The 15,274-nt window shown below is 38.8% G+C and overlaps 1 protein-coding gene across 5 annotated transcripts in view; it reads left to right on the top strand.

The window, feature by feature from the left end:
• The first annotated feature begins 234 nt into the window (after positions 1-234).
• Positions 235-15,274, top strand: part of COL5A3 (collagen type V alpha 3 chain) — a 137,438-nt gene continuing 122,398 nt past the window's right edge. For 3 of the 5 annotated variants that reach the window (XM_087956548.1, XM_087956550.1, XM_087956553.1), the window contains exon 1: positions 235-378. In XM_087956548.1, coding sequence (XP_087812674.1) covers positions 294-378 — 85 coding nt within the window. In that variant the 5' untranslated portion in view covers positions 235-293. The remainder of the gene's footprint in view (positions 379-15,274) is intronic. The other 2 variants (XM_087956549.1, XM_087956551.1) reach the window with 1 other exon arrangement.

The raw sequence follows: 15,274 nt of genomic DNA on the forward strand, positions 1-15,274 counted from the left end.
GCCGGAAACCGGACTTCCCCGCTTCTCCCTCGTCACAAACTCGCCCCAGTCCAGGCCACTGAAGGGTCCACGGGGCCCCGTTCCAGTTCCGGGAAGCCACTTCGCCGCCTGCCCGGGGCAGCTTGAACGACTTGCCTGAGCGTGCGGGGCGGGGGGAAGGGAGGAGCAGGGCGGGGCCAGGCGGCTCTCTCGGCTCGCGCTGCCTGCTGTTTCCCCCACACCCCCACCCCGCTAGATTCTGAGGGAAAGAGAGAGCGCGCGAGAGAGAGGCAGAGCTCAGGCGCGGATTGAGGATGGCGGCGAGCCCCGCGGGACTGAGGGGCCACCTGGTCTGCTTCCTGGCCCTCCTGTTGCGAGAACTTCCCCGGGCGAGGGCAGGTAACGCCGGCTGGTGTCCGAAGTGGGGGCAGCTCGGGGGAGGGTGTGCTCTGGGACGGGGGCGACCGTCAAGCGCCCTCCAGACAGCGCCTAGCACAGAGGGCGGAGGCTTAGCGGACTAAACAAACAAACAGCCACGGTTCCTTGGGCAGCTCAGATGTTTTGTGGGGGGTTTTGGGGGGGAGGGGGAGATGTGAGGGGTACTACTAGTAGCTGCTGCTTAGAAGCGATTCTCAGACCTCGTGAGTGACCTCGCTTGGTATTTCACCTCTCCCCGCCCGGCCAGCACCTGCTCCACAGGTAAAGCGCAAAGGAGCCTTCCCAACTTAGTTCCCACAAGAAGTTGAGCGAAGGAATAAAACCGAACCCCTCCAAGTCCCAAAGGTGTCTTTTTTTCCCCCTCCAAAAAAAAAAAAAAAAAGGCGACTGGACTGTCTGGTTTTTCTTTGAAGACGTTGCGCTTCAGAACTGAAGAAGCTTCTTGGAGGAGAAGCGAAACGTCTTCGAAGAAAGAACCAGAAAGTCCAGTCGTCTCTTGGAGGAAGAAAAAAAAAAAGCACCTTTGAGACAACCCTGACCTGAGTGACTGAGAATCTCCACAGATATGAACCTTCCCCAAAGGTTAACATTAACTAAGCCCGCCGGCTTGTTTAGGCGAACGTATCTGCAAAGAGAAACGGGGTCGGAGGGAAGGAATGGAAAGCTTTTTTCTTCACGAAGCGACGGAGTTGGAGGGGTTTTGGCGTTCCTCTCACAAATTCATTGTGAGCCAAGAAGTAGCTTCATCTTCTCTCAGGGGATGTTTCCTCACACGTCGTCCGTGGCTTGTTTAGGACAAGGAAGGAGGCATCACCTGCTTTAGGATCCCCCTCGCTCGATTATGCGCACCTTTTGCAGGCTTTTGTTTACCTCCGTCCCCTCCAAAGAAAGCTCTGTGGCTTGGTGATAACGGGTGATAGGAGACTACAAATAAAACCTTTTAAAGTCAGAGATATTCTCTATTAAGAGTCTAATCGTTTTTTAAACAACTAAAGCTACTGTGATTTAAGGATATTCTTACGTGGAGTGCCTCTAGGAGCAGAGTTATCTCTGACTTTCAATTTTAACACCCCACCACCACCACACATAATTTATGGTGGTGTTTCCTGGGAAGTGGGAGTAAGGAACATCTAAAGACAAACAAAATATACTGCACTTCTTGTTGCAGTGATATTTTTAGTCATTTACAAAGTTATATGGCACATTAATTGATTGTCACGTTTAAATTATAATGTAAACAATGTGTAGTCTTAATATTGCAGCATCTCAATTTGCCAATGTGTATGTTACTCAACCTGTGATGTAAGTTAGTTTTTCTTAACAGTGAACAGAAGAAATGACAGTAGTCTCTCATAAATAAAAAGTTGTCATCTTACATATATGCCTGTGTGTTTGTGAAAGGAGTAGCTTGTAATTTCTTTGCCTGTAGCGAAGCCTAAAATGAGACCTATCTCTCTGTGGTTTATCCTGTTCCTGACACCAAATTATCTGTCATGTCATCCTCTAAAATATTCTGTTCATTATATTCTCTCAGCCAATTGTCATAGACTGTTTTGATACCATTGATCTCATTGAGCTTAATTTAAGAACTTTCTTCCTGGTGCTTTTGGTTTTCCGGCAAATAACCCCCACTTCTTTTAGAGATACCCCACCCCTTTTATTGGCATTATAAAAGAATCTACAATTGCAGAATAAGTTAACAATTAAGATATTATGTTGTAGACCCTGGTTTTAAAAAGCAGCCCCAGATTAAAACTTCTCTAAAACTATTTCTCAGAAGAAGGCAACTTCAGATAAAACCATTTAAAAAAAAAAGGTGTCTGAATTAAAAATGCATATTTATTTACCCAGAAGCAGAAACATCTTGGATAAAATGTTAGATATGTCAGGCACATATGTCCACAGAAATTTAAAGAATCCTTTTATAAGGAGCTTTTATAGAACAGTACTGCTTCCCCACACCATATTTCTAACCAACCTTCAGGAAGACTGCTGTGAGCCATAGGTTTAAAGGCTGCCTTTTACATTATATTGTTTCTGAGCTGCTGGCTCTTACAATCTTATTTGTGGCACTTTAAAGACGTACTTAAAATTGCTGTTTGTGCAGAAATATGCCTTGGAGAACTTTAAATAGGAGTCTTGCAGAATTTTACTGGAGAGAACAATGTTCCAAAACTTCCAGTTCTCCAAACAAAGTTGCAATTGACTGCTATAATTTAAGAGTGTTCTGGTCTTAGACATCCAAGAATCTTGGGGAAATGGCATAGTTGGTTGAAATGTCAATTGACCTTGCCTTTTTCCCAAGATTCTTCATTTAGTTTTCTGTACTTCTAGCAAAAGTAAAATTTCCTTCTGATGAAGCTCAAATACCATGGATTGCATGGACACATTTTTGTAGCTTACTTGGCAAAAATGTAGAAGTAGTTTGCCTCACTTGCCTTCTGTTTTTCTCTCTTTACCTCCTAGTCCTGAAATTCCTAGGGAACTCCCTTCCCCCATCCAATTACTAACCAGGGCAGATCCTATTTAGCGTCTGAAATCAGCAAGTCTGGCTAAATGCTATCTTCTCCAGAACCGGTACTCCATGGTTACTGAACCTGCTAAGTTCTTAAATAGTTTGTTAAGAGACACCCCCCCCCCAAAAAAAACACCCTTCTATTTCATTGCTTTTTACTGTGTAAGGATTTACACATAAACAGCTGAATTGGTTGAATTTCCATATGGAACTGTAATCTAGCAGAGTAACTGTTTTTGTCTATTCCACAAATTGGCATTTAGTGGACTACAGCCCACTTCATCTGGAATTTATTTACTAGTACTTAATTTTCTTTCTCTTCCTGTCTCTACCTTTGGACCACCTTATCGTCTATGAGGCCTTCCTCTAGATACTATTGCTTGTACCTGCCTTACTTGTACTATTACAAGGCAGGTACTGGTAGTTACTAACAGCAGAATCTTCTTGACCAGGAAGAAGGGCCGGGTTGTGCCCCTTGATGTGGCTCTTCAAGTTTCAAGTCCTCAGTGAGTCCAAAGCATCCCTAGGGCTTTGACCCAGCGTTGCTTCTCCGCCAGTTATTCATCCCATCCATTCAGGCATATTTTCTGGATGAGGAATGATTATGGATGGAATTGAGTTGCCAGTCTTTAATCCTTAATAAACTTCTGTATTAAATTCCCACTAAGGAAATCTGAGAAAGGGATCTTTGCAATGAATCAGAAGCAAATAGTGGCTGAGTTCCTGTCTAGAAGTGTTGCTGTTCATTGAGTAAAAAACTCCAAGGAGATAAAAGGGATGACTGATGACAGCAGCAAACTGGGAATCCAGTTTGATGCGACAGTTATGCTGATGCAGCTCTGCTAAAACTGGATAGAGGATCTTATAGAATGCACACACACCCCATACCTCAGGCTTTGGCTGTTCCCTGAGAGCATCAGCTTATACCTGTATTTGTTTCCAATGGCATCTGAAGAAAAGTCATAAGGGAATTGTTATCCTGCCTTCTTAGTTTTATTCCGCTGCTTATATTCTGTTGTACTTCTAGCCTTCTGTAAGTTTATTTTAATTCATTGTTGGGTTTTTTTTTTCTCCACCTTAAATGTGGTATTTGCTTTTTTTCTTTCTGAGTTGCATTTTTCTCTATTCTCACATCAGCTGCTTTGTTTGGAGAGGCAAGGAAGAACCATGATTTCAGCAAAATACAGTAAATTGGTAACAGGGAACAAAGTTATAAAAACCTCGTTCTCTTAGAACTTCCAGGTGGCTGATGAGAAGGCTTGCACAGAAAGGAAGTAGAAAAGCTGGGTGTGTGTGTGTGTAGCTACCCATGAAATTATGGTAAATTATTCTATTGAGCATCCCGGTGAAATACCTGACCAGAACCATTTAAAAATGTATAGATGTATATGTGTGTGTATTCTTCAATTTCAATATAATTTTTAATGTAACTATATCAACTATATCTTTTTTCAAATAAGTATCAAATATGATTGAAAAAAAATGCTGTATTGTTACAATGGCCTTCAAGAATGAATGCCTCCTGTTATGGTTGCTTTTTTCCATCATGCTACTTAAGAATTCTCTCTTATGTTATTTATCATTTTTTAAACATTTTGCATGGTTATGTTATTAACTCAGAAGCATTGACAATAATATACTAGAGAGGTGTAGGTAATCTATAACTTCCATGATTCCTGACCAAGCCTGGACTCTCTTGGACATTCAGTCTCTTCCTTAAAATCTTGTGATCAGGGAACTACAAAAGTGCAAAACAAACAAATGTGTTAACCTCTTCTTCCCATTGCTGCTTCAGTTCTTCCAAAGTTTAGTTCTTTTTTATTGTCTACTGTCCATGCACACACCCATTCACAATGGGACATTCCTGGCAGGAGTGCTTTCCAGGGAAGCGAGCAAAACAACATCATCAACAAAAATAGTTTGATTTGAAAACAAATTAAATAGGGAGAGATGCCAACTCAGGATCCCTGGTCTCTGTCATTCTCTAATTTATTGCTTTCCCTTTCTCTCAGGATTCCAAAAGATTATACCTTGCCAGCTGTTCCTTTCTTTAAAAATTATCTAATCCTGGATCAGGTGCAAAACAATGGCTCCAGGAAAAAAAACAGTAGGATTAAGAGACAAACTGAGCATATATTCAGCCCAGGAATTGTTTTTCAGCTCTGGAGCTGAAAACCAAACATTATTGTAATACTTATAGATTTATTTATATCCTGTTTTCTGCATACATATCCTGATGAAAAACTGGAAAACTTTAAAGCTTAAATTCCCTTTTATATAGTTTCTTTCCATCATGCTATTCAAGAACTGTCTCTTATGTTGTTTCTTATTATTCAAACATTTTGCCATGTTGTTTGATTTTCAGCTACACATAAAAAAGGAATATATTCCTTATCAAAAAGTACATGCTGTATATTTTCCTTGTGGACCAGATCATATTTGCTTGACACGTACTGCTTCTATTTTATATTGAGCTTTTTTATTTCAGCAATTAGATTTAAAAGGGAGGAACAGGTTGTTCAGATTAGCTGACACTGCAAATCATTATAGCAAATTAGCCTCTTCTGCCTCTCCATCCCTGTTTTGATCCATGAACTTCCCTATTTTGCTTCCTAAAAATGGAGGTCTCATCCTGTAATAATTGTCTGTGTGGGAAGAGGCAGTGGGAAATGAAGAATGACTATAATGTCATTAAAATTTTGGATGGCTTAGTCCTAATCAGAATGGGGCAATCCCTCAGACACCATTTGTTTTATATTTAACCCAAAGCTAAGAGTATCAGTAGAACAGGGGCCCCAAATGCAGAAGCCCAAGGCAGTTCTCCAACTTCGTTCCAGGTTGCCAGGCACTTGTTCAGGCATGATTGGGAGAAATACAAGGGGCCTTTCAGGCAGATGAACTCAGTGTCTGCACCTGAAATGCCACAGGGAAAAGAGATGACAGTTACCATGAGATGTGCTTGAAGTACATATACACAAACCCAACATCAAATAATGGTCAAAATCAGAGTGTGTGCTGCTCTTTTTTCTTGCTGAGGGATGTCTCTATCATTATTAATTCAGCTAATTGAGTAAAATATGGTTGAAATGCTCATGGGTTTATATGCTGTGTAAGCATAATAACTTTCACTAACTTAATATTTGGTTGGCCTTTAAGTCCCATCATTCCTAGCCAATATGTTCAACGACATTTAGGAATTGCAGACCAAGAAATACAGAGGGAATCAGTTTAATGAAGATGATGTATACCAACACTATGCAGTAAAAATATCCAGTTCTTTTGGACTTCAATTCTGGAGTTCTCAGGTGCAACAGAAAAAAAAATTACCTGTCCCAAAGCAGGGAACAAAATTTACTGTTTCAAATAATACAGATAATTGACATGATTTAGCAATTTGCATCCTTATTTAATTTATGTTTTAATGTCCTTTGTGTCCATTGATTCAAATAATATAAAAGCATAATTTATTTACATTTGGATTAAATGACCATCCCCCAAATGGTCTGTTAAATGCAGGGTTTACTGTATAGAGTTCTAAAGGAATGACTGTCCATGTTCAGATGTCACAATCCACCTGTTCAAAAAAGCAATACAGGGATGATTTACTCTAGTGAACTCGAACACTTCTGGCACAGGGTTGGATGGGAGAGGACAGAGGATACATTGTCTTAGGCAACTTCAAAGATAGTTAAAAAAACCCCACCCATCATCCACGGGATATCTTTTTAATTACACATTCCAATTTTGGGGAAGCATATTAAGCACTGAGATTTGGGAATAATCAAAGCCTTTCAGTGCTATTTATATGTTTGTGGGTGTGTATGCTGTTTTACATTTACTTGCCTGAATGTTGCAATGAGATTTTGTATGGCCATCTGTTCCAAATAGGGTACATACTCTCACTCACACTTTTTTTTTTTACTATGATCTATCTGTGGAGAAATAATCTATCAATATGGTAAGCTCATCAGTCCAGAATGAATTAGGTGATATGATCTCTCATTTAAGTTTACAGAATGCAGTGTCTGTTCCCTCCAACATAAAAATGCAGATTGATTAACCTGCTTTTTTTTAAAAGATGCATGATAATGTTATTGTGGTAACTTCCTGTTTGGTTCACTGTGTGCATTTGGCTTTTGGTCCTCCATAACTGAATCTTTATGAAAGAAAAAAAAATTATTATTCTTGCAACTCATGAGTTATTAATACTGCACTCCTAACCAAAGAATCTGTTTTCCACAAATGTTGTCTCTAAGAAGGAAATGAACTAATCTTTCATATGACTGTTGCTAATCCACATGGATTAGCAGCATTTTTGGAGAGGGGGAAAGGAGTTACTATGTTTCCTTAATATTTACTTTATAGAATGTAATTTTCTTTCATGTGCACAAGAATTGGCAACACATGGAATATGAAGTACCACTAATTCAATTTTTGCAAACCTCTGGATCTCCCAAGATTACACTATTAAAATTTGCTATCAAATTGTATTGGACAATATCAGTATAATTTCCCATTGATTTCAAATGGGTATTAAAGGAAAATAAGTGCACTATTGCAGTATGTGCATTAATACAGTAAAACTTTAAAATCCCATCCATAAACTCTGATGGGGAGGACTGAAATACCCTCCCCCCAAAGTCCCTTTCTTCTCCTCTTGTGACTTTATAGTATCAATGTTCTACTCACTCCAGTTTTTGGAAGCCAACTAAAAAAAATGCAGCCTCTGATTGCAAGCAAAAGGCTTGTCTTTGACTTTAAGGTTAGTTTACAACATATTAAAAACAATAAAATAGCATTGTCAGCAATTACAAATAAAAACAACAACAACAACAACAAACCAGCATTTAACAATGAACTCAATGAAAAGGAAAGGCTTTTGAAAATGTAATTTCTTTAAAAGCCTGGGAAAATTAAAAACACACCCACTCACTAAAATTTTGCTTCAGAAAAATTGCCCAAGACAAGCACAATACAATAGAGTTTGTGATAATTGAGACAGCTTTTTTAAAAAAAAAAATTAGCAGGGGAGGGGCACTGTTCTTGTTTTTAGAAGAACATCTTTAAAATATTTTTAAAATCTGGTTAGTGGCCCAGTGTTATCAATGGAGTCCTGTGGTTAAAATTTTCAGCTTATTCATTTTTTAAGGACTTCAGGTTTTTTTTTAAAATGGATTTTTTGTTGTTTTTTACAGAAATACTTCGTTGTGCAATCTCTCTCTCTCTGTGAGTGTGTGTGAAAGATTATTTTATTAAGCATTAACATTTTGGCAACATGATCCTGAAGAGCTCTCAGAAGCTATAAGAAGGGGCTGGAAGCCAAGAAAATTCATTCTACGGGTTTTCTGCTTAGAAGATATCACCTTTGTAGCACAGTAAAATTGTAGAACCACTTTCCTATATTAGATGTGGAAGGTTGAAAGAAGAGGCGAAGTGGCTACTCAGTGAAGTGCTTTGTGTTCTAGGACCTATGCAGATTTTACTCCCTGCAACTTCAGTGTGAATTCAGTTTGTCTCATCAAGGTACTTTTTGTTGCTTTAGAGTTGCACCTGGCAGTTGCATTTCAAACAAATAATCAGATGAGGTTCCTGCTCACATATTGAATGTGCACAGAATCTTCTTTTGACTCACAATCCTGTTGGTGGAAGTAGTCAGATCAGGCAAAATAAAACCATCCAATCATTTTGTCTTCAGATACTACGGAGGAGACCTTTGCATAGGCCTGTTATATAATAGAGGAAGTTTCTGATATATAATATTGGATAGTAATGATATGTAATGTTATCCAATAGGTATTATTCTGGAGGCTCACCAATTGTGTTGGAAAGCATTAGCAAAGATCTGTATAGTGTTGGGGAAGAAGCAGCTAGGTGGCTATTGCTCAGTTTCATTCATTTATACATGCAGCACAAGTTAAAGTAGGAATGTTATTACACTTCAACTCTGAGATCATTGTGACTCATGGAAATAAATCTGGAAGCCTTTGTATGTGTATAAAAGGAATTTGATGTAGAATTTAACATCTTGAATATGTGTGTTTTCAATTAAATAAAGCAAATTTCTAGCTGTTCTGATTGCAAAGAAAAGTTTGCAAATACATAGGCAGCAGTTCCTAAAGGCTCCAAAACTGGAGGAGGGGGAGAGAGATGAGACCATGAAGGGATTCTGGTGAGATTGACTGATTGATTGTGCCCTCAAGGTTTTTTTTAATCTCTTAGTGACTACATAGTTACGTTTATTTCATCTCCTCTCTGCTGAGAACTAATGGGGAAAGTGAACTGGGAAATCAAAGTTCATTTCTGAGCTCTGATGTAGTTTCTTTGCTATAAGCAGGCTACTTTCTCTCAGTCTGTCTTGCCACCTCCATAAATGGTGGTAGTAACAGGGATTCTATGCATGCAAGGTATTATGAAACAGTAAGGATTAATGGCTAACCTTTCCTCCAAAGAACTCAAAGTGCTGCATGATTAACCCTGCTTCTCTTTAATCTAACAATAATTCTTTTAAGTCAGTCTGAAGAGTAATGCCTGGTTCAAGGCCAAGATTATTTTGTGAGGAAATTTAAAGTGTGCTTTTCCTAGTCCTATTAATGCAACTGTTTATGCCACAATATTATTGTCTTGGTTTGCTTTGTTTCCGCTAGGAGAAGTGTTTTGGCCCTTCAGCATGACTTTCATGGGAGGATATGTATTTGTTTCATGTATTTGCAAGCCTCTTATGTCTGGAGCGTTCCTCAAATTTTGACAACTGCAGAAAATGAATTTCTCTCCAAAAATCTTTTAAATGTTTCAGTCCTTAGTGTTGGCAGAAGACTTGTCCAAAATATCAGCTGAGATTTAATCTGAGTAGGGTTCTTTTGAAAGGGCAAATTATTACCTACTAAGTTCATTAACATTTCCTTTACCATCCCCTATTAGCACTATTTTCCTGGCTCTTTTCATCATCCAGCTGTTTCCTCTTCTATATTTTTTCTATTGTTACCAACATTTCAGTCATTTGGAAAAGAGAAGAAACACACATTAGGAAAAATGTAAGGTAGTACATTGCATGATTGACTTCTTTTTCTCCTCCTTTAGCCCCTCTTCCTCTTCTTCCTTGGAATATATTTCTATGTTTGTTTTGGTTCATTGTATACAAAGCTGTGGTCAAGAACAAGGGTTGGGCAAGCAGCTTGGAATCAAAAATTTACACAGCTGTTTGCCTTCTGTTGTTTGGCCCAATTCTGGGATAGCTATTACTAATAAACATGCCTTCAGCTGCAACTTTCTCTGAATATGAAGTAATTAGGACATCAAGCCATATGTTCTTGCTGCATTTTCATGCCACATGGGATAACAAGGCAGACATATCCTGGTAAATTAGACTGTAAACTTCACATGGCAATATCATCTCTGGCCTAAACTGCTCAGATTACTGGTTTAAGATGACCTGTGCATAAATGTTTGGACTGAGGGCTAGACTCAGCATTAGATAACATCTCTCAGGCATGAAAAACCAGGTCCACATGTGAAGGTCCAATTAAACTGATTTATTACGAAAATCTATATGCACAGGAATCTTCTAAACTAACAGACCTGCTTGGAGGGTCAATGAAATTCAAGACAGATTGGACTTAATTAGCTTGTGGCTATGTAAGGATTATATGCTGATCCCTCTTTTAACTCTGCTACAGGTTCTGTTACTCCTTCTCCTAAACATCCCATTTATGAACTCCAGAAGATTAGTAGGGTCAGACAAAATGTAATGTAATTTAATATAAAGCTTAAATATGCTCAAAACAAATATAATTATTTTGCTGTATATTTAATATATTTTTTGCTGTAATCACATTAAAAATACAATTTATCGATAACTTTTTTTAGGCTGTGGAGGCTAAAGTTAGCTTGAGGCAAAGTTAAAATGTAATTATGCTCTTCTTTGTAACAGCAGATTTTTTTTAAAAAAAAAAATTGGCATACCAGGTAGTTCAGGGGACTGAATTTGGAATATCTAACCTGTAAGATTTATGCTGTGCAATATTTTCTTCCAATTATCTACCACTTGAAATTAAGTCATGAAGTGATCTGAATATAAAGCTCTGGTGGAAGGAAAACACATTTTGTAATTCTAGGACATTGTGAAATATTTTGTATTTGAAAAATGCTAATGGGACTTTCATACTTTATCACACTGAAATACCCGCCTACGTTGTGCTTCCGAGCATCTGCAGAAAACAAATCAGCTTTCTCTGTCAGTATTCCACCTGCTCCAGATTTAGTAATGATTCCTGTGGGGTGTTCTGCATATGGTTCAGCACCATGGACAGGTCATCTGGGAGGTCACCTGTACTTCAGGACCACAATTCAATGCTTTATCACAATAGGTGGTGCTTTCAGTTTTGACATCATTGGCTCAGGGTTGCCCTGGAATTTCTTATTTACAGCTGGGAGTGGAAAATCCAGATTTTGGCAGGTAGCATTGATGAGTCAAGGGTGACATACTCCCAGCTGTGAACATCTGGCAGGCAAGTGGTTTGGCTGGAGCTCTATAGCCCATACATCCGATGGCGGAAGGCCTGGCTGCCTGGCTGCTTTTTCCTGCTTCTTTTTCAATAAATCAGTTGCTATCCTGACTGGCAGTTAGTATCCTAATAGTCCCTGAAGCAAAACAATTGGCATTCCTTGCCTGGAGCAGGAATCTACTAAAAATCATCTATATGCTGAACCTTAAATTTTTTCAGCTGAATTTTGTTTAAGTGTCTGAATGCTCTGTTCTTTTATATTTGAGTTTTGCTTCTTGGTATAGATGGTGAGGAGGGAGGGAAGAATGAAAGTAAAATTCCTGGAAGAGGAATTAGGAGATGTGATTTAAGGCTTAATGTAGCTTGAAAGAGACAGCAAGATTTCTTCCATTTACCTACCTGGTTTGACAGCCAAGTGTGGCTCTTTTCATTTTGGACTCCAAGCAGAAACCAGCTATTCTATATAAAAAGGAAACAATAAGAGATTCTACTATTGTACTGTTAACACATTGGATATTTATTTTGTTACTTTTTAAAAGCCAGACAAAGTACCAATAGCTCCAGTTGTGAAAATGGTCAAAAGCAGACTGGGACACGCAAAGAAATTACCATAAAATCCATCTCTCTCTGTTCCTCTCCTTCCTCTTATTATCCAAGTACATTAAGGAGTCAACTTCTGCATCTAGGAAGTACAATGTACAAACAGCCCAAGAGTGTGGTATCTGCTCCCACCTTCTGATTTCTCTATATGGGGATCTACTCCACTGCAAAGCTGGCATGTTGAGAACTGAAACTCAGATTTTTTTTTTTTACTTTCATTCAAGTTTAGTTTTAACTTAGGTCTGTCAGTGTATGCTCAGGCTTCACTACTTCATATGGTTTTATGCCTCTTCATTTTAACAGTCTCCCCAAAACCATTTGTGAATATGTTAAAGAGATAGCTCTGGGAGAATGATCCTCCTCCTTGGCTTTTCACAGAGGAAGCTTAAATTATGCTGACCATATAAAGTAGCACCACTAAGGAGTAGACAGGTTTACCAATGAGAAGGAGGCTCTATCTTGAAGCATGGTTTTCATTACTGCTTTTGTTTTGCTCCCCATTCTTCTGAACCAGCACATTCAGTTCCCAAGAATGAGACCTTGCCTTTATGGGGTGGGACCTGGGCCTGGCTCAACCTGGGTCAGAACAGGTCAAGCCTGGAACCTAAAAGCTGCCAGAGACCACCTACGGTGCATTTTTCCATGTCATTTGTGGCTCAGCATTTCTTACTCTGCTCCCAAGCCACAGCTTTGTGTATAAATCTCTCCTGCTCTTTTTTCCAGCCTTTCTGTTTGGACCTATATGCTGTTAGTTTAGCCCGGCCCCTTCTCCCTTCTCCATCATTTAGCCAACATCAAGGTCAAACTACAGATGGTACCAAAAGATCTGTGATTAGATCTTACAATAAAGATCTCCTCCCTGCCCCATGCGGACACACACTTAGCATAGCACTGAGTACAGTGGAGAGGAAATAGTGCTATGTTTTCTCTCCCATATACACATCCCTTTCCTGATTGAGTTCTGTTCCCCCTATTGCCCCACAGAAGGGATATGACAGGCACTGAGATCTTATTTTCCTTTTTCTGGTCAGTCTGATAGCAGCCTTGTGGAACAAATGTGATGAAGGAAATGACAATGTTATGTTTCTCTCTGTGTGCAATTAAATCACCTTTCTCTTCAGCCACGGTCTTGATCTAAATTTTCCATTGACCAGTGGCTGTTTTTCAGCTTTTTTCTCCCCTCATTTAATTGTCTGGAGAGTTAATCTCTTGTGGTGCAGAACTCCAAATGAAATCTTCATTGAGCAGCAGGTAGAATTCTTTTCTGTTTCATCTTCCATGGCCAAGAATTTCATGTTGCATCTAACAGCTACTTAGTTCTCTCCCCTTCTGAGGAATTTCCTTGTGATGAGGTATTTTGTACTTCTGCAAATCTGAATATGCTTCCTTACTGTGTATACTGTATATTTTGCTATTTGAGTAGCTCAGGCTTAATGCTCAGAGAATACACTCTCTGTTGAAATTGTCTTTTCCCTTCTTTCAGGGATCTCAGATTTGCATTGGCATGCTTAATTCCTCACTGATGAAAATATATCATTTACCTAGTGCCAGAATGTGATGTTTGATTTCTTGAATCCATACCAAGTATAATTTCTGGCTCTCTAGCAATTCCCATTATTCCCTTTACAGTCCTCTGCAAAGGACTGTATTCTGAATGTTTGCTTCTTGCATCTCAATTTAATAGGGCCATGAGATAGCAAAAAATCCACGCATGCAGAAAATTGCTGCAGTCACAATAGATAATAGTGGGCTCCATGAAAAGATGCTGAGCAGATTGGAGACAACTTTCTATATTCCTAGTAACCATTGCTGTTTTTATTTATGTGGCAATATTTCATTCCTTTTTTTTCAATTTCTGTGCATCCTTCTCTCAAGGGCTTTTGTTATACCTTGTTTTTTTAACGATTCTGCAAGTCAGTTCTTACTGCACAGAGAAGTATGTCTTTGTCTTACACTTTCTGCTGCTATTGTAGTTGTAACGCTATCATAGCTTAAAAGTGCTTCACATACATGATCATCCTGATAGTTAGCCATTATGTCACATCAACCCTCAATATATTTCCCCAATATATATTTTCAGAACTTATTACTATAGCACATATATCTCATGGTTGCAATAAGGTTGCTCTTATTAATTGAAAAGAAGTGTAATTTGCTGCAAACCAACGTATGAGCAGTTGCTGCATCTGTACTCAAATCATCTAGAGCAATCCAAACACTATGAATGAAATAATATAATTTAAATCAAGACTAAATCAGAATAAATTTAATTAACAATTAAAAGCTTAGTAAAAATGGGGTTTGACCATTTTCTTAAATGCTTGTAAACTGGGGCCAGACACACATAGACTGATTACATTCATAGATTGGGGGCCACAAAAGAGCCAAAGATGCATTTCAAAGAGGCAACTGGGCTCCAGAAAGTCCAGTTGCCTCTTGAAAAAGCACCTTTGGGACAACCATGACCTGGTTGACTGAGAATCTCCATAGATAAAGGAGAATCCTACATTCTTGATGTGTGAACTTCTGGCTGCTAGGGTGTGTGTGTGTTTGTGTGTGTGTTTAAAAATTCATTTCCTGTGGATCTAAGTATGTTGAAGTAATCAAGACGAGAAGTACCAGATGTGAATTGCCATTACTATGTTAGACTACTCCAGATGGAATCTCCAAGAGATTCAGAAGAACGTGTAATTATGCAACTTCCAAATACTGTAAACAAGACAAGATTTTAACATTCTGAAAAAGCATCTATTATTAAGAGTAGGTGGAATGGCCAATGACATGTAGGAACAGAAAAAAAGGAAGATGCTCATTACATTGCATCTTAACTTCCCCCCTCCATATGAGACTGTTAGCTAACTAACCAGTGGATGGGTAGTTGCAGAAAATCAGTATTTAGTGCACATCAGATTTGATCAGTCAAAGCCTGATTATGATGGACTGCAAGTACCGTGAATGGATAAGTCCTTGTATGGATCTTTTCTTCCTTTTGGAGATGTTCAAACTGTGGACAGCAGAACTGCTTATGTTTGTATGTATATAACAGTGAATTGGTCTGGTGTGTGCTGATTGCATCTGTTGGTTTTCTACTTGACTTCCATATATTTAGAGACAACCACTTAGATATGTAAACTAGATAAGTAAACATGAACACACACAGGGAACCAATTGTGCTATCTGTAATTTATGGGTGACTTATATGTTACAAAGCTAAGTTCTTGATGGAGATGGAAACTTGCAA

The sequence above is a fragment of the Notechis scutatus genome, chromosome 2 (assembly GCF_049901735.1).
Source record: "Notechis scutatus isolate UNSWTSFEM ecotype Mainland chromosome 2, rNotScu1.2, whole genome shotgun sequence".
NCBI classification, from domain to species: Eukaryota; Metazoa; Chordata; class Lepidosauria; order Squamata; family Elapidae; genus Notechis; species Notechis scutatus.